Raw genomic sequence first — 27,999 nt, 5'->3', positions numbered from 1 at the left:
TGCCCATTCCATATCATTCCACCTTCTGAGTACCCATACTCTTCACCTTTCTAATTCCTGTATACACATTAGAATGTAAAATCCTTGATGGCACAAACCATCTTACTTGCATGGATATCTAACTTTAGTTCCTACCAAAGTACTTGGAACAAAGGGATTGTTTAATTATCTATCTACTTAGAAAAGCATCTTGAAAGACCCAGGTTCAAATCTTGACTCTGCCACTTGCTTCCAACATGGCCTTAGGCAAGTCATTAATTTCTTTGATAGATCTCAGTTTTTGCCGGAGGGTTGCCTGGACTCCCTTATCTCTTAGGTCCCTACCAGCTTTAAATTGTATGAAATGCTCATTTGACTGATGGGAAAAATGATCCTCAAGAGAAGTTAAACATCCTGTTCAAAGTCATATATCTTTACCTAAATATTTGAAAAAGCAGTCAGGGGGCACCATTAGATCACTAGGCCTGGAGTCAAGAAGACTCATTTTGTTTTTTTTTTTTCTTTTGCAAGGCAATGGGGTTAAGTGGCTTGCCCAAGGACACACAGCTAGGTAACTATTAAGTGTCTGAGGCCGGATTTCAACTCAGGTACTCCTGACTCCAGGGCCGGTGCTCTATCCACTGTACCACCTAGCCACCCCAAGACTCATTTTCTTGAGTTCAAATTTGACCTTGAGCAAGTTATTTACTATTTACCTTAGTTTCTCATCTATAAAATGAGCTGGAGAAGAAAATGGCAAACCATTCCAGTATGTTTACCAAGGTTCAAAAGGTCTGAACAACAATTAACATCTGAGAAAAGCCAGAGACAAAAAATTAATTTTAAGAAGTTTTGATAAAATTGGTAACTTTTGGAAAATTAGGCCTCTGTGGTGACCTTTATTGTGGTTTCTGGGAACAATTTGTTCTCAGAGGTACAAGAAATTACTTTTGTCTTTGATCTACCAAGAATGATTTTTTTTAGACTAAAAAGAACAGAAGAAAAATGGCCTATAAATAGGTATTAGAGAAGATAAATAGAGATAGTAAGAGAGCCCCTAGCTGCCCTTGGTGAATTCAAGTCTTCTGTTGTTGTTTAGCTGTGTCCAATGACACTATTTGGGGTTTTCTTGGTAGAGACATTGAAGTAGTTTGTCACTTCCTTCTCCAGCTCATTTTACAGATGAACTGAGACAAGCAAAGTGAAGTGACTTGTCCAGAGTCATGTAGCTAGTCTGAGGTCAGATTTGGAGTTGGGAAGATGAGTCTTCCTGCTTTCCAGCCTAGCTCTATCCACCATTGACATATGCCCCAGATGAACTGCATCATAAGTTACTGAAAAAAACCATTGCATGTAATTATGAAGTCCCTGTCAATGAACAGTTAGAGCTATTCAAAAGTGAAATGAACCTCTCTGGGAGACAGTAGGTTTCCCATCATCAGAGGTTGTTCAAGGAAAGGCTATCTGACTCCATATTATTCTATATAATAGTAAGGATTCTTTTTTCAGTCATTAGTAATGTTGACTAGGTTGCAAAGTGAATGGAGTGCCAGGCCTAGATTCAGGAAGATGCCTCTTCATGAGTTCAAATCTGGTCTCAGATACTGCCTAGCTGTGTGACCCTGGGTAAGTCATTTAAACTGGTTTGCCTTTTTTTTAATCTGTAAAATGAACTAGAGAAGGAAATGCAAAGCACTCCAATATCTTTGCCAAGAAAACCCAGAGTCAGACACTACTGAGCAACAAAAGATGTCTCACACTTTAGTTTCTTGCAACTCTAAAATTCAAAGATTCTGTGTTTTGTGACATTTTTTAACCACTACTCTCAACCCCTCAGGCAGATAGAAGCCCTTTGAGGTAAAGGACTATTTGTTGTCTTTGTAGATCTAGCACCTTGCACAATGACGCATGGATAACAAAGATTTCTTGAGTTCAACTGTTCAATAAAGACTTTGCAGCAGGCACTATTTCATTGCTGTCCATACCTTGTTCTTCACAACAGACCCAGGCACCATGCTGGTTGGGGGGATGGTCTGGCCTCTTCCTCTACCTTCTGAATGTCTCCCCACAGTATTTCTTGTCACCAGTTGCTCACAGTTAACTGCTTTTGCCTGCAAAATATATTGTGGATAATGAAGCTTCTGAACTCGAGGGCTCAGGACTTGGGTATTCTAGGGAATGCAAAGATGAATTCCAACCATTCCTCAATCAACTTATTTTTTTTAGGTTTTTTTTGCAAGGCAAACAGGGTTAAGTGGCTTGCCCAAGTCCACACAGCTAGGTAATTATTAAGTGTTTGAGACCAGATTTGAACCCAGGTCCTCCTGACTCCAGGGCCAGTGCTCTATCCACTGCGCCACCTAGCTGCCCCTGAATCAATTTATTATGTGATCTTTGAAAGACCTCAGTTTTTACCAAATGAGGATTGTCTGGACTCTATACCCTCTAAGATCCCCACCAACTTTAAACTGTATGAGACACTCATTAGACTGATGGGGGGAAATGGTCCTCAGAGGAGTGAAACACTCTGTTCAAAGTTATATATCTCTTGCTAAATGTCTGAGAGGGCAGCTAGATGATGCCATAGTATCTAAAGTACTGGATCTGAGGTTAAGAAAAGTTCCTGAGTTCAAATTTATCCTCAGGGACTTACTGACTGTATGACTCTGGGCAAGTTACTTAACCCTGTTTGCCTCAGGTTCTCCATCTGTCAAATGAACTGGAGAAGGAAATGGCAAACCACTCTAGTATCTCTGCCAAGAAAACCAAAAAATTCATGAAGACTTGGATGTGACTGAAAAACGAATCAATAACACATGCCTGTGTCTTATTTCTTGTTCTTTAGACCTGAGCTATGCTTATATTGTTGAAAAGAACTCAAGATAAGGAAACCCTCTCTACCTGTAAATGGATTCTTGTATGGATGTTGCAATTTGAAGTCTAAGCGGGTTACCTGGAAATTCCAGGTCAAACAGTCATGACATGGTAGATCAAAGCCATATTGACTCTAAGGTTGGAGGTCCATCACTATGCCATTCATTGCCCTGCACATAGTAGGCTCTACAGGGGAAGAAATAAGTATTTATATAGTTCCTACTATGTGCCAAAGTAGTAAGCACTAATCATTATAACAACCCTGCAAGATAGGTGCTATTATTACAGATTTTTTTTACATATGGGTAAACTGAGGCTAAGTGATTTGTCCAGTGTCAGTCAATAAATGTCCAAAAATGAATTTAAATTCAGATCTTTTTGACTTCAGGTCCAGAATCCTATCCACTAGACCGCCTAGCTGTCTCTAAGGGGAAGTTTCTTGAATTGTACGTTTCTTGAATTGAACTCTCACCATCAATTTTCTTTTTTAATAGGGCCTTTAGAGCACGATCAGTTCACCTAAAAGGGCAGTATCTCTTAAGAGGGCATGGGTAGATCTCATGAATGGAGCCTCTCTTAGCTCCCAGGTGGGTTTAGCCTCCTCTAGACTGCCTTATCTAAAAGGGTCACATCTTGCAAACTAGCCAGACTGAGTCAGTCTTCTCTCTCTCTAACTTTTTTTTTTCTGTCCTGGGCGGAAGCTGCAGATGCCAGTTCACCCACAGCACAGATTCCATGACCTGATCCAGTGATAATGGAAGGCATCTTCCCTCTTGTCTCTCTCTTTTATTCCAACTCCAAAAAATTTTCTGTTTCATTTCTGCTTCTCACCTGCAACAATCCCCCCTCCCCATTGCAAGTTGGAGCCATGTTGACCTTGGAGGCAGGATTCCAGACCATGTGGTATAGCTAGTCAGTCAGGCAAGGCAGGCCAGAAATTTAGGGGTGCCTAACTGGAATTGTCTGGGGTACTTGACCAGGACAGCTTGCTCTGGTAGTCTTGCTTTGGGGCAGGGACAAAAAAAAAATACTGTCATTGAGAAGTGTTTAACAAAATAAATGAAGATACAATAAAACCTAGATAATGTTAATTTGTGGTTTTCTAAGTCACCATTTGACCACAGGATTTTATTTGTATTTGAAAGTTTATCCGGTTGTTCTTTTGGAATTAAGTTAAACTCTGAATCTAATCCTTTTCCCCTCCCTAGAGACCAAGGTATTACAAAAGGGAAGGAAGATTGTGTCTTGCCATGCTAGAGGGATACGTTTGTATATTTGTAAAATCTAAACTGATTGTTAGTGACTAAATGGGTCTGGGGTGCAAGGGAGCCCCCCTATAATTGGGGGAACACCGTCATTAGGGACTAGAGTCATTGATGAAGAGTCTAAACCTTTTCTCACCCTTTAAGTGTAACCTTGGGCAAGGGGTGAAAATTTAAGACACCTGACCTTGGGGGGAGGGAAGGAAGATAGTCCCTTACACTTATTTTTTAAAAGGGATTTTAAAAATTGATTCGAATATGTAAGAATTAGATCCAATTCCTTTATTGACAAATGGTCAAATGATATGAACAAGGTGGTTGTCTAGGGAAGAAATACAAGCTGCTTATAGATATATTTTTAAAAAGATTCCAAATCACTGATAATTAGAGAATCATAGATTAGAACAATTCCGAGGTTTTACAGACTGGTAGAGGAGGAAAAAAGAAAAATGATAAATGTTGGGCTGCAGGAAAATTTTGGGTGGAGTTGTTAACTAGAACAGCTAGCTATTCAAGAAAGAAATCCAGAGCTTTGCCCCCCAAATTACTAAGCTACACATACCCTTTAACCCAGGGATATCCCTATTAGACCTATACCCTATAGAAATCAAAAAAGAAGAAAAGGTCCCATATATACCAAAATATTTTTACCAATTTTCTTTGTGTTAGCAAAAACTTGGAAGCTAAGGGAGATGCCCATCAATTGGGGGGGGGGGGGCAATGGCTGAACGAATTATGGTATATGAATGAAATGGAAAACTAATATGTCATAAGAAATGAAGAAAGGCATGGTTTCAGATAAAGCTGAGAAGATTACCAGAGCTGATGCAGAGTGAAGAATGCAGAGATTAGAATCTGGAGAGCAATTTATAAACAACATTGTAAAAGTGACTAATTTTCAAAGACTTAACAACTCTGATCAGCACGAAATCAATGATGATTACAGAGGACTGAAGAGAAAAAAATAATCATATTCCTGACACAAAGGTGATAAACTCAAAATGCAGAGTGAGACAGTTTGGGTTATGACCAATGCAGGAATTTATTTTGTTTCATTATGAATATTTGTGTATAAGGATTTTGTTTGTTTTTCCCAGGAAGGGGAGAAAGGGAGTGAAAATAAGTGTTTGTTAATCATTTAAATAAAAGTAAAAGGACTGAAACACAACTTTTTTTTTTTTTGCAAGGCAAATGGGGTTAAGTGGCTTGCCCAAGGCCACACAGCTAGGTCATTATTAAGTGTGTGAGACTGGATTTGAACCCAGGTACTCCTGACTCCAAGGCTGGTGCTTTATCCACTATGCCACCTAGCTGCCCCAAAACATAACTTTTTAAAAAGGTGATGTGGTGTAACGGATGCAGAATGGACCTTTTAGCTGAGGGAGACCTGTTTTCAAGTGTCTGTAGAATTGTCCTTATGACCTTGGACAAGTCATTTCATCTCTCTACTCTCTTAGGCAGTTTTCTAAGATTATAAATTGCAGCATTATCTGCATTGGTAAGGAAAGTTTCCTCATCTGGAAATCACAGGGTCAGTCCTTATACGTGGCCCTCAAGTTGAGGCAAGCAAGGGAGATTAAAGCTAGATATAACAGTGAGGAGAAGAGGGGGGCTGATCCTAGTTCTGGGAGAACTACTTTCCCTTTCTAGGACTTGGTTTCCTCCTATAAAAATTTTAAAAATTAGAATAAATGATTTAGAAAACTCCCCTCACATTCTTCTCCTTCAGGTTAAGAACACATTAGTCAGTCTTTTCTTCATTCACAACTCAGAAAGGGAGGCTTACTTTTCACTATTGCTCTCCATCCTTAAACACACACACAGACACAGACAAACACACACACACACACACACACACACACACCTGCTTTAACTGTCGACCAACAGCTGTTCTCTGTCTTTATATCACATTTAATCTTAGCTGAAAACAGCTGGTTCCATTAAACAGACTGATTGCAAATGCGCCATTTCCTTCCTGCTTCCCTCCTTTCTGCTCCCCCTTCCCTCTCTCCATTTTCCCCACCCCTTGCCTTTCCACTGAGTTCTGAAGAGCTGCAAGCCAGATCCCAGATCATGGGATTATAAACCTGGAACAAGGATGTCCTTCATTTGGTCCAACCTCTTCTTTTTCCAGATGAGGAAGTTGAGTCCCAGAGTGAATAAGAAAACAAGAGAGCAGTGTTGCCATATAATCGGATCTTTAGGAAGGAGTCATTAACCATTTCAAGAACGTCTCCAACAACTCAGCTCCCTTAAGAAATGTGGAAGTATCTTGTGCTAACTATTCACTACCCCTCAGGAAAACAGAAACTCTCGTATAGAATTTCAGGGTGTGAGGAGGAATTTGAGAAATTTAGGGTAAATTAGTTGGATGCTCTAATCATGTCACTTCTCTTACACCTCAAACCCAAGGGGAGATTGAAAGATGACCAACCAATTGTCCTTTTCATCATATACACTATTGAACATTTTTGTCCATGACTGATAAAGACAAGAATGCACCTTATCAAATGTGATGGACACATGTCATGGATGGTTGATGGGAGGGATGAGTAGGATATTGGATGACAAATTCAAGCTCCAAAAAGATCCGTGTTGAGTTACTAAAAGAGCAGTAAATGAATTCAAATCCCAGCTTTGCTTGTATGACCTTGGGCAAATCAATTAAGCTCTCTGGGTCTTGATTTCCTCACCAATAAAATGAAGGAGAAGGACTATAATAATTATGATAAGTGACACAGTGAATAGAGTGCTAAACCTGAGTCATAAAATCCTGAGTTTACATTTAGCTTCATTCACTCACTAGCTGTGTGAATCTGGGGCAATTCACTTAAATACTTATCTCAGTTACCTCAACTGAAAAATGGATATGATAATAAATAATAATAATGATGATGATGATGATGAGAAATAAATGAAACAACACTTATAAAGCATTTAATACAGAGTTATTTAAATGCTTTTTCCTTTTTCTCCCAACCATGATCCCCCTTCCCTGGGTCTAGATCATTGATTCTTTTATCTCAATGTATTATGGACCCTTAACAATTACAATAAAATTGAATAAGTATAAATGCCTTATACTAAGGTTCAAAAAATCAGGCTCCTATGTACAAAACAGGAGGGGCACAGACAGAAATTTGACTGGAAAAAAAAGAGGTGGGAGTTAGAGACAATTGAAAGTTCAAGAAGGATCAACCATTTGGATTTTGATCACATGAAATGATTTTAAGCTACCTAAAGAAAGGGATAGTGTTCAGGAAAAAGGAGATGTAATCTGCTGTACTCTGACTTCATTAAACCACTTTATTTCAGTTCAGAGCCAATATTAGAAAGAACATTCAAGAGTTGCTCCAAAATCAACAAACTTCCGTTCATATTTAACATCTTTTATCACTCCTTTCATCATCTATCACTGGCTCCTTCCTGATAACACTATTTCCCCTGCCAGCCAATCTAATTCAGTAAGCATTTATCAGGTGCCACTAGGTAATAGAAACTGGACTAAGCCCTGGAGACAAATAAATAAATGTTAGATAGATAGATAGACAGACAGACAGATAGATGATAGAATAAGTAAATAATAAAAAGAAAGTCCCTGTTCTCAAAGAACTTAAAATTTTCTTGGTAGAGACAATATACAAACGAAGGCAGGAAAATCAGGAGGCACCTGACATGAAAGTACCATGTTCTATGGAGTTGAAACCAATCAGAGCAGCAGATGCAAAATGAAAGCCACCCTTTCCATTACCGAGTATACTTTCTGGAGTTTCCAGGTCAAATTAAAAAAGACTGCAAGCACCCAGATAGAAATAATTCAGGTGTCAATATGTTATGATTTTACATGTATAACCTTTAAAAGATTTCTTGCTATCATGGGAAAGTGGAGGGAAGGGAGGGAGGCTAAAAAATGTAGAACTCAAAAGCTTACAAAAAGTTGAATATTAAGGGGCAACTAGGTGGCATAATGGATAAAGCACCAGCCCTGGAGTCAGGAGTACCTGGGTTCAAATCTGGTCTCAGACACTTAATAATTACTTAGCTGTGTGGCCTTGGGTAAGCTACTTAACCCTTTTGCCTTACAAAAACCTAAAAAAAAAAGTTGAATACTGGAAACTATTTTTGCATGTAATTGAAAAAATAAAATAACACTTAAAAGAAATGATTCAAGTATCAAGAGCCCCTATAAGGATTACACAGGATTTAGCAACCACCGTTATAAAGAAGCAGAAAACTTAGAATATGATATTCCAGAAGGTAAAGGACATGGGCTTTTACGGCCAAGAAAAACTTACTCAGCAAAACTAGTATAATGATATGGGGAAATGGAACGTTAATGAAATAAGAGCATTTCCAAGCATCCCCGATGAAGAGAACAGCTATGAAGAAACCTTGAAGTATAACTACAGGAGTGAAGAGAAACATAAAAAGATAAATGTGAATGAACAATGATAAAGGATCAATCAAAAATGAACTGTTTACATTAAAATGAGGAGAAATGATCCATGTATCCCCTCTGATCCCTATCATCATCAGGGTTCTTAGAGGGAGTCCCGTTAGGCAAGACCTGAAGTGGTTCTGTTGTCTTAATAATCTTAAGACTGGAAAGAGAGGAGAGAAAGAATCCATTGGGGAAGAGAGTGGAGAGGAAGGTTAGGTGGAAAAATGATTGTGCATAAGTAGACATCCATATAAATAAGGAAGGGGCGAGGACTGGCAGATTCTACTTTTAATCTCATCTGAATTAGCTAAAAGAAGGAAGGATACATACACACACACAGTTGAGTACAGAAATACATTTCACTCAATAGTAAAATATAAAGGAAAGGAGAAGATGGGGTGGAATTGGAGGGAGAGGATTAGTCCTAAAGGAAGGATCAGACCTCAGTAAAATAAATTCAAAGTATTTTTGAAATGACAAAAAATGGGTATCTAAGGGGGCTACCCATAAATGGAGAATGGTGGAGCAATTTATGCTATATAAATGTGATGGAAAATTCTTGTGCTAACCAGGAGAGTGACTAAATAATATTTTGGAGAACTAATGATGAAACATGCTATCTACCTTCTGATAGAGAAGTGAAGGATTTAGAATGCAAAATGAGACAAATATTTTTAGGGCTTGGCCAATGAAGAATTTTGTTTTTAATATACTATAACTATGTGTGATGGGTTTATTTTTTCTTGATTTCTTAGTTTTGGGGTCAGGAGTAGAGGGAGCAGGGGAGTAGAAGACTGCACTTTAAAAATAAAATATAATTTAACTTAAAAGTTTTTAAATAAAATTCCCTTTTAGTCTCAGTTGCCTCATTTCCAAAATGGAGATAATAATCGCAACCATCTTACAGGATTATTGCAAAGATAAAATGAGATAGTATATAAATATTTTGCAAATCTTAAAGAGCTATATCTAGATATTGTTATACAAGATTTTTTTTATTTTGTTTTTTTCCTTTTTTTTAGTGACAAGGGTTCATGGAGAGGAGGGAAAAGGTGGTTAATTAAATATATACATATATGTACACACACACACATATATATATATATATATATATATATATATATATATATATATATATATATATTTAAAGAAATCAGAGAAAAAATTGGAGTGTATCCTAGATATATGAACACCCTCTGAGGGTCATCTAGTCCAATTCTCTGCCTCAAGCAAAATAGTACATAAGCCACAGGTTAGTGGATATGGTCACCAGGTGTAACTCGGATATTATTTGTGAAACCCCCTTATCAGAAAATGGTGTCCCCTGTTCTAAAGCAATTTGTGTTTTAAAAGAAGGAAAACTATCATTAAACCCAATGGAAATCTGTTCTTATATAAGAGATTCTTCCTTGTAGCTAACTTAAATTTTACCAGTCACTTGAGTACTCAGTAGTTATCAGGACTAAGACTCAAGGCTATCCCCAATGGCAATAATTTCACATAATTCTTGACTCTTTTCTCTTTCCATTCTCCCCTCTGCAGGTCAAAACCCACAATTTTCTTGTGTTTGAAAGACCAGACTGGCCAGTGATGATAAAACATTGGTATTCTTACTTGCTAAGTACAAGATGAGACATGAGATTTGGATTCAGAGGTCCTGGGTTTAATTCCCATTAACCTGTGTGACCCTGGGTGAGACATCTGCTTGTTATAGTGGATAAAACTGTCAGAAGTACCTGAATTCAAACCCAGCCTCAGTTACTAGCTGTGTGATCCTGGACAAGTCTACTTCAGTTTTCTCATCTGTAAAATGTGGGTAATAATGATAATAAATAATAATAAAAGCTATGTCTCATGGTTATTGTGATGATGAAATAATTATTTGTAAGGTTCTTTGCAAAATTTTAAAGTGCTATGTAAACACTAGCTAATATCATTTCCCTCCTTAGGCCTTAGTTTCCCCCACTGTAAAATAGGAGAGTTGTGCCAAATAAGCTTTAATTTCCTCATCAGCTTTAATCCTTATGCTATAACAACCATATCTACTTCACTCACCAGCTTTCCAGAGTCTTCCTGGGATTGGTTATGGATCTCCTTCCCCTTCTCTGTAGACTTGAGGTGCAGGCTATATTCCCCAGGTGTACTAATGCAGCCATTAAGATAGTCATCCCTGACCACTCCCTGTAAGAGAATTCAAATTCAAACTGATTCAATCTCTCCTGAAATAAGGGATCAGAATGGAAAGCTGACGACTTCAAAAACAAAAATGTGTTTCTCTAGGGAAAAATCCAAGAAACTTAGCTTTCCACCATCCTTACTACTCTCCAAAATGAGTATAAGGGTTATGAACTTTCTTTTCCAGTTCAATTCTATTTGAAAGAGCCCATCCATGAGATATGAGATCCCTGGACATGTCTGTTCCCAATGTGCGTGTTCCTTTACTAGTGTACTCTATATGTGAACCCATTCTTCCTACTGATACTGTGTGTGGTTCTGACAATCCAGTTCTTAACAGTCCGGTTTATGAGGAGTAATCATTTTCTATTCTTAGTCATTACAGTAAATACTCTTAGCTTTGGCTAATTTTTTAACTGGCTGATGACTAAGAATGAATGCATCAGTGGGGGGCTTATGAGTTATAGTATTAAGAGTATAGACCTAGTACAGAGGCGGGGCCAAGATGGCGGAGAGAAGACAGGCACGGTTCTAAAGTCTCCTGATCTCTTCCCCATCTATCACATGAAACAAACCTCTTAAAAGAAATCGGAACCAGGAAACCCAGAAAGAAAAGCCAGGAGAGGAAAATCTACCTCAGGATTTGTCTCCCGCAGCAGCCTTGGTTGAGTACCAGCAGGTGAGTCTGAGCTCCCAGGGAAGAGCAGCCAGACCAACAGCTGAATTGGAACCGGGAGTCTGAGAGCCCGAGAGCCGGACCTGCTGGACCAGCGGTGGGGCTGGACGAAGGGGGCTTGGGTCCACAGGGAAGCAGAGGCGCTGGTGCTGGGGCTGTCCCCCTGGAGCTTGGGGAAGGGGCTGCGGGGAGAGGTCTGGTGCAGGACAGCTGCGGACACCATCCCTGGGCTCCTCGGGTCTGAGAAACTCTGAGCCCACGCCTCCATTGCACTGAGGCCTCTTCTCAAACAAATGCAAATTATTTCTGCCTCAGGCCCAGGGGTGTGAGCAAAAGAACCAGCCCAGCTGAGGAATGACCTCAGGCCAGGGTAAAGCCCACCATTGATTGAAGGCAAAAGAATTCAATAGCTCCAATTCCCTCCCTCAAGCAAAGGGAGAAGGTCACAGACACCCCAGAGAGGGCAACCAGCACCTCCTACTGGCCAGCAGAGAAACTGCACTCAGTAAAGCCTTTAGAGATCCCAAGCCCAGGTGAACCAGCCCCACCCAACTCAAGGTCTTAGCATAATGAAGAAGGGTCAGCGGAAAGGTGGATCCATAGAAAAATTCCTGGAAGGGAAAGACCCCAACCCAGAGAGACCTGGAACCTCTGAGGAGAATGCAATCTGGTCTCCAGCACAGAAAGACTTCCTTGAAGAAATAAGGAAGGAGTTTAAAAATCAACTGGAAAATTTGGGGGAGACAATTAATACCTTGCAAAATGAGAATAATTCTCTCAGATCCTCAAATGAGCAAATGCAAAAAGAAATGAATTCTCTCAAAACCTCAACTGGTCAAATGGAAAGCTCTTTCAAAAGTAGAATCGACCAATTGGAAAAGGTTAATGAAGAAAACTCCTCCCCCCAAAAAATAATGGAGTCTACAGAAACTAATGACTTCACGAGACAGCAAGAGTCCGTTAAACAAAATCAAAAAATAGAAAAAATAGAAGCAAATGTGAAATACCTCATCAACAAAACCACTGACCTCGAGAATAGATCGAGGAGGGGAAACCTGAAAATTATAGGACTTCCTGAAAACATTGAAGAGAAAAAAAGCCTGGACTTAATATTACAGGATCTAGTGATGGAAAACTGCCCTGACATCATGGAATCGGAGGGCAAAGTAGTTATTGAAAGAGTACATCGATCCCCACCAGAAAAAGATCCTAAAAGGAAAACACCAAGGAATGTTGTGGCCAAACTCCAGAACTATCAGATAAAAGAGAAAATCCTGCAAGCAGCCAGGAAGAAACAATTTAAATATCAAGGAGCCACAGTAAGGATCATGCAGGACCTGGCTGCATCAACCTTAAGGGATCGAAGGGCCTGGAATGAGATATTTCGAAGAGCATGGGAGCTTGGAATGCAGCCAAGAATCTACTTTCCTGCAAAGCTGAGCCTTCTCTTCCAGGGAAAAAGATGAACATTTAATGAAATGGAAGAATTCCAAAAATTTCTGATGAAAAGACCAGAGCTAAACAGAAAATTTGGATATCAAACAGGAGGTTCAAGAGACACATGAAAAGGTAAAAAAAAGGGGGGGGCGGTAAAAGGAAAAAAATGCAATCCAGCAAGTTGAAACTGGCTATATCCCAGCATGGGGGGGGGGGGGTAGAGACTCTCATAAATCCTGAGAATCCTGAGAAATGAAACTCTAACAGAGAGCATATACATAGCCAGAAATGATGGACATCCATGACCTATCCATGAGACTGATATCTAATGGGATGTAACTGGCTATAACTCCACTGGGGAGAAAGACTCTAATAACTCTCAGGAATTTTGACTCTATTCAATAGAATATACTGAACTAGAAGGATCAGACATGCAGAATTTTCTATGACTTAGATAGAATGATCTAAAAAAAATACACTACCTCCCTAGAAAGGGGGACAGGAAAGAGACAGGAGGAGGGAGGGGATTGAATGGGACAAATCTCAGTGCAGTAAGAGGTACAAAAAGCCTTTGGTAATAGAGGGGAAGAAGGGAGAAGAGGAGAAACAACTGAATCTTCTTCTCATCAGACTTGGCTTAAAGTCAAACTACACATACTCAGTTAACTTATAAAACACCTAACCTTTCAAGAAGTAAAAGGGGAAAAGGGGATGGGGGATAGAGAAAGGGAAGGGGAGTGGAGGAAATAAGGGGAAATAACAAAAGGAAGGGAAGGGAACAGGGAAAGGGGAAAGAAAGGGGAGGGAGTGATATAGGAGGGCAAACACACTGAAGGGGGTGGTATTCAAAAGCAAAATACTGGGGAATATGGATAAAAGGGGGGAAAGGGGGAAAAATACAAACAGAGGGAAGATAGCACAGAGGGCAATAAAGAATGAGTAATCATAACCTTAAATGTGAATGGGATGAACTCTCCCTTAAAATGTAAGCAAATAGCAGAGTGGATTAAAAACCAGAATCCTACAATATGCTGCTTACAAGAAACTCATTTGAAGCAGAGAGATACATATAGAGTAAAGGTAAAAGGTTGGAGCAAAATATATTTTGCTTCAGCTGAAGTAAAAAAAGCATGGGTAGCAATCCTTATCTCAGACAAAGCAGCAGCAAAAATAGATAGCATTAAAAGAGATAAGAAAGGAAACTATCCTCTGAAAAGGTACCATAGACAATAAAGTCATTTCAATATTGAATATATATGCACCCAGTGGGACAGCACCTAAATTCTTAGAGGAGAAGCTGAAAGAATTACAGGAAGACATAGACAGCAAAACTCTACTAGTAGAAGACCTCAACCTCCCGCTATCAGATCTAGATAAATCAAATCATAAAACAAACAAGAAAGAAATTAGGGAGGTAAATAGATTGTTAGAAAAATTAGATATGGTAGACTTATGGAGGAAACTGAATGGCGATAGGAAGGAATATACCTTTTTCTCTGCAGTACATGGAACTTATATAAAAATTGACCGTGTACTAGGACATAAAAACCTAATGATCAACTGCAGAAAGGCAGAAATAGTGAATACATCTTTCTCAGATCACAATGCAATAAAAGTCATATGCAATACTGGGCCAAGGAGATATAGACCCAGAGCAAATTGGAAACTGAATAACCTCATCTTAAAAAATGAGTGGACCAAAAAACAAATTATAGAAAGAATTAACCATTTTATCCTAGATAATGATAATAATGAAACAACATACCAAAACCTATGGGATTCATTCAAAGCAACTCTCAGAGGATATATTATAGCTCTAAATGCTTATATGAATAAATTGGAGAAAGAGGAAATCAATGAACTAAACATGCAACTAAAATAATTAGAGAAAGAACAAATCAAAAATCCCCAATCAAATACCAAATTAGAAATTTTAAAAATCAAAGGAGAAATTAATAAAATTGAAAGCAAAAAAACTATTGAATTAATAAATAAAACCAAAAGTTGGTATTATGAAAAAACCAATAAAATTGATAAACCTCTGGTCAATTTGATTAAAAAAAAGAAAGAAGAAAACCAAATTGCTAGTATTATAAATGAAAAAAGTGAACTCACCACCAATGAGGAGGAAATTAAAGTAATAATTCGAAATTATTTTGCCCAACTTTATGCCAATAAATTTGATAATCTAAGTGAAATGGATGAATATTTACAAAAATATAAGTTGCCCAGGTTAAATGAAGAAGAGATTAAATACCTGAACAAACCTATCTCAGAAAAAGAAATTCAACAAGCCATTAGTGAACTCCCTAAAAAAAAATCTCCGGGGCCTGATGGATTCACAAGTGAATTCTACCAAACATTTAAGGAACAATTGGTTCCAATCCTATATAAACTCTTTGGAAAAATAGGGAAAGATGGAACTCTGCCTAACTCTTTCTATGAAACCAAAATGATATTGCTACCTAAACCAGGAAGAGTTAAAACAGAGAAAGAAAATTATAGACCTATTTCCCTCATGAATATAGATGCAAAAATCCTAAATAAAATCTTAGCAAAACAACTACAACAAGTCATCACTAGGATAATACATTATGATCAAGTAGGATTTATTCCAGGAATGCAGGGTTGGTTCAATATTAGGAAAACTGTTAGTATACTCAATTATATCAATAACAAACCTATCAGAAACCATATGATCATATCAATAGATGCTGAAAAAGCTTTTGACAAAATACAGCATCCATTCCTATTAAAAACACTAGAGAGTGTAGGAATAAATGGACTGTTCCTTAAAATAATGAACAGTATCTATCTGAAACCATCAACAAGCATTATACTCAATGGGGAGAGGCTAGAGGCATTCCCAATAAGATCGGGGGTTAAACAAGGGTGCCCATTATCACCACTACTATTCAATATTGTATTAGAAATGTTAGCATCAGCAATTAGAGAAGAAAAAGAAGTTAAAGGAATTAGAATTGGGAAGGAAGAGACAAAACTCTCACTATTCGCAGATGACATGATGGTCTACCTAGAGAATCCCAAGAAATCATCTAAAAAACTACTGGAAACAATTAGCAATTTTAGCAAAGTTGCAGGTTATAAAATAAACCCCCATAAATCCTCAACTTTCCTATATATGACTAGCAAGAAACAGCAGGAAGAGCTAGAAAGAGAAATTCCATTCAAAGTAACCTCAGACAGTGTAAAATACTTGGGAGTCTATTTGCCAAGACAGACTCAGAATCTTTTTGAAAACAATTATAAAACACTTCTCACACAAATTAAATCAGATTTAAATAACTGGGCAAATATCAACTGCTCATGGATAGGTAGAGCTAATATAATAAAAATGACAATTCTACCAAAACTAAACTATCTGTTTAATGCCCTACCAATCAAAATTCCAAAAAATTACTTTAATGAGCTAGAAAAAAATTGTAAGTAAATTCATATGGAGAAATAAAAAGTTAAGAATTGCCAGGAGCTTAATGAAAAAAATGCAAACGAAGGTGGCTTAGCACTACCAGATCTAAAATTATATTATAAAGCATCAGTCATCAAAACTGTTTGGTATTGGCTAAGAAATAGAGTGGTGGACCAGTAGAATACACTAGGTGTAAAAGCAGGAGAGGATTATAGTAATCTGCTGTTTGATAAACCCAAAGATTCAGGCCACCAGGATAAAAACTCCCTCTTTGATAAAAACTGCTAGGATAATTGGAAGTTAGTATGGAAGAAACTTAGATTAGACCAACACCTCACACCCTTTCCCAAGATAAGATCCAAATGGTTACAGGACATAGACATAAAAAACAATACTATAAGCAAATTAGAAGATCAAGGACTAGTCTACCTGTCAGATCTATGGAAAGGGGAACAGTTTCTGACTAAGGAAGAGTTGGAGAACATCACTAAAAACCAATTAGATGATTTCGATTACATTAAATTAAAAAGTTTTTGCACAGGTAAAACCAATGTAATCAAAATCAAAAGAAAAGTAGTAAATTGGGAAATAATCTTTACAACTAATGATTCTGACAAAGGACTCATTTCTAAAATATACAGAGAACTGAGTCATATTTTTAAAACAAAAAGCCATTCCCCAATTGACAAATGGTCAAAGGATATGCAAAGGCAATTTACAGATGAGGAGATCAAAGTAATCCATAGCCATATGAAAAAATGCTCTAAATCATTAATTATTAGAGAAATGCAAATTAAAGCTTCATTGAGGTACCACCTCACACCTCTCAGATTGTCCAGTATGACCAGGAAGGATAATGATCATTGTTGGAAGGGATGTGGGAAATCTGGGACACTATTACACTGTTGGTGGAGCTGTGAACTCATCCAACCCTTCTGGAGAGCTATTTAGAACTATGCCCAAAGGGCAGCAAAAATGTGCATACCCTTTGACCCAGCAATACCACTACTGGGTCTATACCCTGAAGAGATGAAGGAAAAAGGGTAAAAACCATTACTTGTGCAAAAATATTTATAGCAGCCCTGTTTGTGGTGGCAAAGAATTGGAAATCCAGTAAATGTCCTTCAATTGGGGAATGGTTTAGCAAACTGTGGTATATGTATGTCATGGAATACTATTGTTCTATTAGAAATCAGGAGGGACGGGATTTCAGGGAAACCTGGAGGGATTGGCATGAACTGATACTGAGTGAGATGAGCAGAACCAGAAAAACACTGTACACCCTAACAGCAACATGGGAGTGATGTTCAACCTTGAAGGACTTGCTCATTCCATCAGCGCAACAATTGGGAACAATTTTGGGCTGTCTGCAAAGGAGAGTACCATCTGTATACAGATAAGAAGCTGTGGAGTTTGAACAAAGTACAAGGACTATTCCCTTTAATTCGGAAAAAAAAAAACCAGATGTCTTATGGTTTGATCTGGTTACCTCTGAGAATTCTGTTCTCTTTAAGGATATGATTTCTCTCTCATCACACCCAATTTGGATCGAGGTACAACATGGAAACAAAGTAAAGACTGATGGGGGTGGGGGGGAGGGAAGCAAGATTGAGGGAAAACTGTAAAAATCAAATAATATCTTTAATAAAAATTTAAAAAAAAGAATATAGACCTGCACAGCACCCTGAAATTCAGGTAAACACTTACCCTTGGAAATTCGAGTGCTAGGTGGGTATCCCAGAGGGAACACTACAAACACAGCAAATGAATGAATAATTGAATGTGTGACTGAAAAAGGAATAGATGATAAATGAGTGAATAAGGATAAGGTAACTAAATTCCAGCCTTAATCTTCACACCTTCACCTGAATGGTTTCATCAACCATCTCAAAGTAAAAATGGAACTCATTATTTTCCCCCTTTAAGCTCATTGCTCCTCCAAACTTCCCAATTTCTACCCTGACTCTTACCTGTCTCCCATCCTCCCCCCTCATATTCAATGACTTGGCTAGTCATATTGCTTCTACCTCCATAACTTAACTGACATCTGGCACCTTCTCTCCACATGGCCAACAACTCTAGGACAGACCCTTATTATTCACCTGGCAATAGTCTCCAAATCCATTTTCATGATTCCACTTACTCTGTCATATATATAATATATATATATATATATATATGTATACACACACACACACACACACACACACACACACACGCAGCGAGAAAGAAAGGAAAGATACTGCTTTTAAGATAAAAATTCTCATTCCCCAATCTCATATTGAAAACCATTCATAATTTGGCTCCTACTTACCATGCCATTATCTCATATTACTCTTCTACATATATTCTTTAGGCAAACTTATCTACTGTTTTCCAACCCCCAAATCCCATTTTCTTCTGTATATTTGGTAATGCTAACATTGTTTTCCATGACTAAAATAACTCCCTCCTAATTCCTACATACAGAGCAAAGCAAAAAGGCCAGTTTGTTTGAAAAAATATAGGTTTTTTTTTTCCAGGGCATAATGTGAAATCCATTGGAAAAGATAATTTACAGGCTTGTATTAAAAAACTCTAAATGCCAAGCCCTTGGAGGCATCCTAAAGCCAGTAGGGAATCACTTAGAGCTTCTTGAGCAGAAGAATTACTAATCTGGTCATATCCTTAGTTTAGAAATGTCAATTTGGCAAAACTGTGTGGAAGATGAACAGCAGAGGGGCAGAAAATTGGAGGCTGGGAGATTAAGTAGATGGTGAGTGAAGATGAGAGCCTAAACAAAATGTTGGTCCAGTGAATGGAGAGAAGGAAAAGAAAGGTAGAGGCATCACTGGGGTAGAATCAACGAGATGTGGCAGCCATTCCATGTAGGAATGGAAAGTAGGGATGAGATTGTAAACCTATTTGACTGGGAGGAATTCAAAGAGAAATTTCTAGAGAAATAGAAAAATTCAATTGGTATGTTTTGGCAGATAGTAAGTTTTCCCTTATTATTTGCAGGAATCACACCATATAAAGGGACATGGATGGGTTAAATACATATATATATATATATATATATATATATATATATTGCTGCAGAGAACCACCATATTGAAGAGTGAAAGAGTGCTAGAGAGACCACATTGCTGCAGATTATATTCATATCAGATAGTGAAGCAGAGAGAGACAGAGAATCAGAGAGAGACAGAGACAGAGACAGAGATGGGGAGAGAAATAGAGGGAAATGGGGGTGGGAACAAAGAGAGGGACACTGTGCTAACAATGGAAATGCTAATATGAGCAAGCAAGACCATTCTTGCCCTCGAGGAACTTCTGTTCTAATGTGAAAAGACAAGAGATGGAAAAGGGTTAGAGAGGAAGATGGAACATGACTTGGGAATGGCCAGTATGTTTGATGGAGACATGGATCTGGAGAAGAGTACTAAGGTGTCCAAGGACTGGTGAGGAGAAGGGGATGATAGATCCTATGGAAATTATATGTTGTATAGTCAAAAGTAAATATTTATAAAGCAATTTAAGGTTTCCAGTGTACTTTGCCTAGAAATATAGATCTCAACCAAAAAGCCAAGACAATTCTGTCATTTTCCCATATACAACTTCCCATTTTTTAACACCCTCATCCCCACCCATCTCAGAGTCAACTGATAGTAATCAGATATGTCTAACATCATCAGAAATGAACTGTAAAAAATGAAACTTGCCCTTTAATGGGGTTTCACAAACTACTGTATCATTGCCAATATTTTCTATGAGGCTGGAAGCTGGTAACAACTTCTCCCTCAGATATCTGCTAACCATGTGACCCTGGACAAGTCACTTAACCCCATTACCTCCCAAAAGAACATAGTGTCTATATAAATGTAAACTTTTAGCATATAAAAGCTGAAATGAGGGTTATCTCTGTCTCAGTCAAGGGACACAAGATGGACTGAAGAAGAACCTTAGGGGATCTGAGAAGACTAGAGTACAGGCAGAAGAAGAAAGAGAAAACAAATCCTTTTTCCCAACTGTACACTAAATTCCAACCCTTTTTCCTATTATTCTCAGCTGAATATTTTATTCCAATCTAAGCCCCTGCTTTTCATTCTCCTATGTTCCTGGGGAGTCTCACTTTAGAGACTAGACTCTAGAGGGAAGGTCATGGTGGAGGGTGAATTGGGGTAGTGGGTGGTACCCTTTGAGGTAGAGCACATCTGAGTTTATATTCCAAGTCTGACATTTACTGTGAGATCAGGGTAAGTCACTTGGGCTCAGCTTCTTCATCAGAAAAATGGGAATAATAATTAATATTTGTAGTATCTGGTTCCTCAGATTATTACAAAACAACATAATTAACATGCTTCTGAAGCAAGTTCTTCCCATTTTTTAGTATTCAGTATTCTTCTGATGCTGCTGCACATGTCCAAATAAGGTATTCCAAAAGTCTTAAGGAAGCCTGATGCTTTAATAACTTAATAGCTTTGAATTTTAACAAAGATTTAATAATAAAGCTCTTTAATAGTTTAAAGCTTCCCTAAGACTTTTGGGAAACCCTATCCATAGGAAGGGAGAAAGAGAACTCACATTGCTGTAACAGTAAAGGTTTTTTCTGAACATTTATTATTTTAATTTTGTTCTAAATTCTCTCCCTCCCTCTAGCCTCTCATGAGAAATTCTGCAAACCACATTTCCATATTAACCATGTTGCAAAAAATAAACAAAGCAACCCTTTAAGGTTTAATGCCACCTTCTAATAGGAGGCCTTGTCAGGTGTCCCCACCTCTAGCTGCCAAAGGCCTTTCCCTTATATACTACTCTATATACACATGCTTATAAATAGGCTATCTCCCACTATAATGAAAACTCCTCTGGTTTCAGAGAAACCTGAGATTTCTATCAACTGGTTTTGGTTCTTGTTCTTGATTATGGAAGAAGACCAAAATGACAAAATTATGTTAGAGATAAGTTATAGTTTGTCTGACTGTGGCCGAACAGACCCATACAAGCTCAGAATGCTCTACCACAGGCTGGGCACAAATAGTCCGTGTGGGGGCAGCTAAGTGGCGCAGTGGATAGAGCAGCAGCCCTGAAGTCAGGAGGACCTGAGTTCAAATTGAGCCTCAGACACTTAAGAATTACCTAGCTGTGTGACCTTTGACAAGTCACTTAACCCCATTGCCTTGCAAAAAACAAAATAGTCCATATGAACACCAGGTTTGGATAGTTTCAACCTACCTAACTCGTGTTTCCTTAGAGCAGCTTCAATTCTGTTAACTGTTGCAAAGTGAAGTGAGAAAAACCATGAGAATAAGTTATAAGTTATAACTATAACAAAATAGTGAGGATAAACACTTCGGCAGGGCTTAAGGACTTGATCAACACAATGATCAGCCATGATTCCAGGGGACTGACAGTTATGACAGAGGCGTGATGGATTAATATGAAGAATGAAGCATACAACTTTGGATTTAGTCAATGTGAATTTTTTTGGTAGATCATGCTTATTTCTTATAGGGTTTTGCCTTTGTTTCTTTTTTCCTTTCACTCCTTCCTTCTTTCCTTCCTCCCCTCCCTCCTTCCCTTCCCTCCTTCTTTCCATCATTCCTCCTTTCCTTCTCCCTCCCACCCCTTCCTTCCTTCATTCCTGTTTGCCTGCCTGCTTGCCCTCCTTCCTCCCTGCCTTCTTCCCTCCCTCCTTCTCTCCCTTCCTCCCCTTTTTCTTTTTTTCCTTCCTTCCTTTTTTCCTTTTTCTCTTCCTTTCTTTCTTATTTGTTTTCAGTGGAGAAAGTGAGAAGAAAAAATACTTATTACATTTAAAAAGTATCATTCTATTTTTCAAAAGATTATGAATTCCTTGAAGTGAGAATTGTTTTCTTTTTAGTTTTCTATCCCCAGTACTCAACACTGTGTCTGGTACAGAATAAATTATTAATAAATTATTGTGGATTGCAAGGTCTTTCCTCGCAACAATACTATGGGGTAAATAATGCAAGTATAGTTGTTTGAGGTTTTTTATTTGTTTTTTTTTAAGGCAAGTGGGGGTTAAGTGACTTGCCCAGGGTCACATAGCTAGTAATGCAAGTATGATTAACTCTATTTTACAGAGAAGATCAAATGCCTTCATTAAGGTCACATTAGTACTAAGTATAGGAGTCAGAATTTGAATGTTTGAATCAGGGAATGCCATAATCTCTAAAGAATTCAAGTCTAAATCTTACCCAGGGGGTAGAACCAAGATGGTGGTAGGAGAATATACACTTTTAGGTGCTGTCTCCAAAATATTTTGAAAATCTTAAAATTATGACTCTAAATTTTCGAGAAACAGAACCCACAGAAACATCCAGTGAGGCAATTCTCCAGCCCAAGGTAACCTGGAAAATAGTGGGAAGGCTCTGTTCCACAGGGTTGGAGGGACAGCAGCTCAGGCAATGGAGCTTCAGCCTTACAGGAACAGCCCCAGGGTCCCTGGGTCCCTGGAAGTCCCAGCTCCTGGCAGCAGATGCAGTTTCCTGACCTTCCACCCCCTGGAGCACCAAGCACAACTTGGAACATGAGTAGGGAAACCTTTGCCAGAGTGAGCATGAAGCCCAGGCCAGCAGGGCCCTCCTCAGCGCTGCCGTGGCCCTCAGTGCAACCCAGATCCCAGGAAACGGAAGCCAGCCTGTGGAGCACCCAGCAGGGAGCCATGCGGCAGCTGCTCCCTGAATGTTCAGCCCACAGAAGGTAAGGGAGTGGAGGGAGACTGTCGAGGTCTGTCCTCTCTCCCTGGGACAGAACTCCGGGACTTTGTCCATATTCAGACCCTGGTCACAGTCTGGGGCCCCAGAGGGGTGAGTTTGTGGCCATTCAATAGATCAGGAGAGCAGTCAGACACTCACATACTGAGGTCTTTGAGAGGGTGTCCCCAAAATACTCAAAAGCTCAGGAAGCACCCCAAAACCAGGCACAAGCTGGGGAAATGAGTGAACAGAAAAAAAGGAGCCTGACCGTTTTGGTCTCCTTGAAAACCGAAACACAGTCTTTGAAGACGAGGAAGTCCAAGCTTCTGCATCTAAAGACTCCAAGAAATATAGAAGTTGGTCTCAGATTATGATAGAGCAAAAAAAAGATTTTGAAAATCAAATAAGGGAAGTAGAAGAAAAATTGGGAAAAGAAATGAGAGAGATGCAGGAAAAAACATGAAAATGAAGTCAGCAGCTTAGTCAAGGAGATTAAAAAAAATGCTGAAGAAAATAGCATGTTAAAAACCAGCTTAGGCCAAATGGATAAAACAGTTCAAAAAGTTATTGGGAAGAAGAATGCTTTAAAAAGCAGAATTGGCCTGATGGAAAAGGAGATAAGAAAGCTCTCTGAGGAAAACAAATCCTTCACATGTAGAATGGAGCTAAAGGAAGCTGATGACTTTGTGAGAAATCAAGACAAAATAATTCAACACCAAAAGAATGAAAAATTAGGAGAAAATGTGAAATATCTCATTGGAAAAAAAAACAACTGATCTGGAAAAAACATATCCAGAAAAGACAATTTTAAAAATTATTGGGCTAACTGAAAGTCATGATCAGGAAAAGAGACTTGACCTCATTTTTAAAGAATTTCTACAAGAATATTTCCCTGATATCCTAGAAGCAGAGGGCAAAATAGAAATTGAGAGAATCCACTGATCTCCTTTGGAAAGAGATCCAAAATAAAACAACCCCCAGAAATATTATAGCCAAGTTCCAGAACTTCCAAGTCAAAGAGAAAATATTACAAGCAGCCAGAAGGATTCAAATATCATGGAACTACATCAGGATTACCCAGGACTTAGCAACATCTACATTAAAGGCTTAGGGTTTGGACTATAATATTCCGGAAGGCAAAAGAGCTTGGAATGCAACTGAGAATCAACTACCCAGCAAAACTGAGCATCCTCTTCCAAGGGAAAAGATGGACTTTCAATGAAGCAGGGGAATTTTAAATGTTCCTGTTGAAACGAACAGAGCTGAACAGAAAGTTTGACCTTCAAGTACAGTACTCAGGTGAAGAGAGTAGACAAGAAGGGTAAATTATGAGGGACTTAAAACTGCATGTATTCCTGCATAGAAAAAATGATACTGATAACATTCATATGAACCTTCTCATTTTATAGAGCAGGTAGAAGGAGCTTTTATAGAAGAGGCACAGGAGAGAGCTGAATTTGAAGATATAAAATATTGTAAAAATGGAGTCAATGGGTGAAAGTGAAATGTACGGGGAATAAGAGAAAGGAGAGGTAGAGTAGGCTAAGATATCTCATGTAAAAGATATTTCATGAAGCTTTTGCAATGGTATGGAAGGAGGGAAAGCAAGGGGGAATGAGGAAGCCTCCATTCTCATGGCTCAGAGAGGAAATAGCATACACAATAGGGTATAGAAATATAGAAGAAAAAAGAGAAAAGGGGGACAGGGGGAGGGGAGGTGGGTGATAGAGGAGAGGGTAAATCAGGGGAGAAGATAGTCAGATATAACATATTTTCTTTTTTACTCTTTGCAAGGTGGTTGAATTGGCTGGCCTGTCCAGGACCACAGGGCCAGGTGGTTGCTGGATCTCAGGGGTGGGATGTGGGCTTGGGGTCTCTTGGTCCCAGGGCCAGTTCTCTGTCCACTGTGCCACTTGGCTTCCCCACAGCACATTTTTGAAGAGGGGCAGAGTGAAAGGAGAGAGAAAATATAATAGATGGTGGTAGTGGGGAGGAATGGATGGAGGAAATTACAATCAGCAATAGCAACTGTGAAAAAATATGGAAGTAACTTCTCTGATGGACTTATGATAAAGCATGTGATCCATCTGAGACAGAGCTGATGGTATCAGAACACAGTCTGAAACACATTTTTTTCTCTTTCTTTCATTTTATTTCTTTAGTAATGTGTAAATAAATTAAAGAAAATTTAAAAAATAATGAAAGGTTAAAAAAAAGTTTACCCAGTCAGCAATGGAGAAGGGCATGGTTGGTGACCATAGGTTTTGAAACATTACCAGGCAAAAGATGCCTGCTATCCATGTTGGGAGAGTGAGATCTATATAGTAGATGACCAATAAATCATACACAAGTCATATAGACTGAGAAGGCAGGATGGGTTGGGATCTCTGTCCCAGGAGGGATTGCCAACATTGATGAAATCACCCCACAGCCTGGCTGAGGTCAAGATATAGTTATCAAATTCCACAGAACATTTTTGATGCTTTGCGGTCCTCAGTGTCAACAAAAGCCATATGTGAAATTCTCAATTCTGAGGTTACCACATTCCAATACCTGAGGGAATTGGAGGAAACTCCTCAGGCAACAAAGTCTTCAGTATGACCATGTTCCCCTCCCTTGTGTACATAAAGAAAATATGCCACTGGAAATGACCCCAGACCTCATGAATCAACCTGGAAACTATGAAAACCTGATAAAGGACAAGTCCTAGGACATCATCCTTTCCTCTTTATTGGGAGAGGGTCAGATCCTACATATATCATTAAGACATACATGCATGCATGCATTCACAATCAACATATAAATGACAAACAGAGCAGAACAATACTTCCACATGCCAAGCTTTGGGGATTTTTTCCTTTAATAGGATAGTACAGTGGGGACAATGCTATATAAGGAATGAAAGGACTTGGATCATACCCTGATTTCATACTAGCTTTGTATCTTTAGACAAGTCATTTAAATTCTCTGGGTTCCAGTTTCCTTATCTGCAAACTGATTTACCCCATTGGTTCTTCCTCTGTAAATGAAAGGGTTCAACTAAACAGGGCTTCTTAAAGAAAGTCAAGATCCCAGCAGCTAGGTGCACAATGGATAGAACACCAATCATAGAGTTAGGATTTCAAATCTAGCCTCAGAGATTTTCTAACTGTGTGACTCTGGGTAAGTCACTTATCCCCAAAGCCTCCAAAGAAAAAAGATCTGGCAGAAAAAACTTTCCAAAATAATATGGGATTTGTGGTTTTTGTTGTTTGCATCTAGATCTCCCTACTAGTTTACTCCATTGCTGAAGCTTGAGTCCCATTTTTAACCTGGATTGACTTGGCTCCATTCCTGGGGGCTTATCAGGTGAATGGGAAGCCAGGTGGCACAATGGATAGAGTATTGGGCCTGGAGTCAGGAAGACTCATCTTCCTGAATTCAAATCTCCCCTCAGATATTTAACTTGTTTGCCTCAGTTTCCCCATCCACAGAAAAAAATCTAGAGAAGGAAACGGCAGACTACTCTAGCATCTCTGCCAAGAAAACCCTAAATGGAGTCATGAAGAGACAAGAAACTGACCCAACAACATCATATGGATGCCAGACTAAATGAGGACACCCAATTGACTTTAGTCCTACTGCAGCTCAGAATTCCCACCTCAAGTCATCCACCAGCCTCAACATCCCAAGTAGCTGAGCTTATGGAGTTTTTCCACCCTGATAGGGAAAAATAATAACAGCTAATAGCTAACAATTATATAGCATTTAACTATGTCCCGGGAACTGGGACTTAACAATTATTATCTGATTTCATCCTCACAACAACCCTGGTGGGGGAGGGGAAATGCTGTTATTGTCCCTATTTTACAATTGGAGAAACTGAGGCAACCAGAGATTAAATGATTTGCACAAAGTCACATAGCTAAGTGTCTTCAAATAGATTTGAACTCGGGTTTTCCTGACTCCAGGCCTTCTACTATGCCACCTGAATGCACAAAACAAAATAAATAGGGTGACAAAGGAAGGCATTTATATTGAAATAAAGTTATCAAGATCATTTTTAAGTTCACAGGTTAAAAAGAAAAAGGAGAAATTCACAAGTTAAGAAACCCCTGGTCTACATGTCTAGGATCTCTTCCAGCCCTCAACAGATTCTAGATCAAAATCCCTAAACAACTCAATAAATGTTCACCATGCACTACTCTGGCCAAAAATTCAAACCTTGCCTAGATTGGCTGATTCTCAGACATCTGAGAATCAGAGAGATTATGGACTCAAAGCCCACCTCTGAGACTGAGTCACAGAATGCCTCTGAGTCTCAGTTTCTTCTTCTTCTTCTTTTTTTTTTTTTTTTTTTTTTAGGTTTTTGCAAGGCAAATGGGGTTAAGTGGCTTGCCCAGGGCTGCACAGCTAGGTTAATTATTAAGTGTCTGAGGCCGGATTTGAACTCAGGTCCTCCTGACTCCAAGGACAGTGCTCTATCCACTGCGCCCCCCTTCAGTTTCTTCTTGTAAGGGTGATAATAATTGTAGTGCTAACTTTACAGAGTTGTTTTGAGGATCAAATGAGATTATGTAAAAATTTTTAAGTGGCCCAAGGAACAGGGTATGAGACCTGGGGTCAAGAAGACTTCAATTCAACTTCTGCCTTATACACTAACTATATGACCTTGAGCAAGTCCCTTAACCGCTATCTGCCTCAGTTTCCTCATCTGTAAAATGATAGTGACAATAATGACAACACCCACCTCAGGTTTGTTGTAAAGGTTGCATCAGTTAGCATTTGCTGAGCATTTTGCGAGCCTTAAAACTATATATAAACGCTAGTTGTTATCATTATTGTTGTTATGATTATTATTGCTATTATTATTATTATTATCACTAGCACCCTATTAATTTAGATTCAACTTGGAGATGAAATGAGACACTCATGAGTCATTGAACACCAAATAGGAGTTTTACTTTGCCCTGACACAGCAAAGATATACAATAATGATACAGCTGGTATCCCAGGGAGATTAAAAAAAAAAGAAAATGACTTAT

The 27,999-nt window shown here is 38.7% G+C and overlaps 1 protein-coding gene across 4 annotated transcripts in view; it reads right to left on the bottom strand.

The window, feature by feature from the left end:
* The window catches only part of RIMBP2 (RIMS binding protein 2), a 535,198-nt gene that overhangs the window by 476,198 nt on the left and 31,001 nt on the right, over window positions 1–27,999 (bottom strand). For 3 of the 4 annotated variants that reach the window (XM_074205265.1, XM_074205261.1, XM_074205264.1), the window contains exons 2-3: window positions 10,612–10,737; window positions 1,965–2,090 (exon numbers count right to left, since the gene is read on the bottom strand). In XM_074205265.1, the coding sequence (XP_074061366.1) occupies window positions 1,965–2,090; window positions 10,612–10,737 (252 nt within the window). The remainder of the gene's footprint in view (window positions 1–1,964; window positions 2,091–10,611; window positions 10,738–27,999) is intronic. The other variant, XM_074205263.1, reaches the window with a different exon arrangement.

The sequence above is a fragment of the Macrotis lagotis genome, chromosome X (genome assembly GCF_037893015.1).
Source record: "Macrotis lagotis isolate mMagLag1 chromosome X, bilby.v1.9.chrom.fasta, whole genome shotgun sequence".
In the NCBI taxonomy this organism is placed as follows: Eukaryota; Metazoa; Chordata; class Mammalia; order Peramelemorphia; family Peramelidae; genus Macrotis; species Macrotis lagotis.
This window is presented reverse-complemented; position numbering and strand designations above follow the sequence as displayed.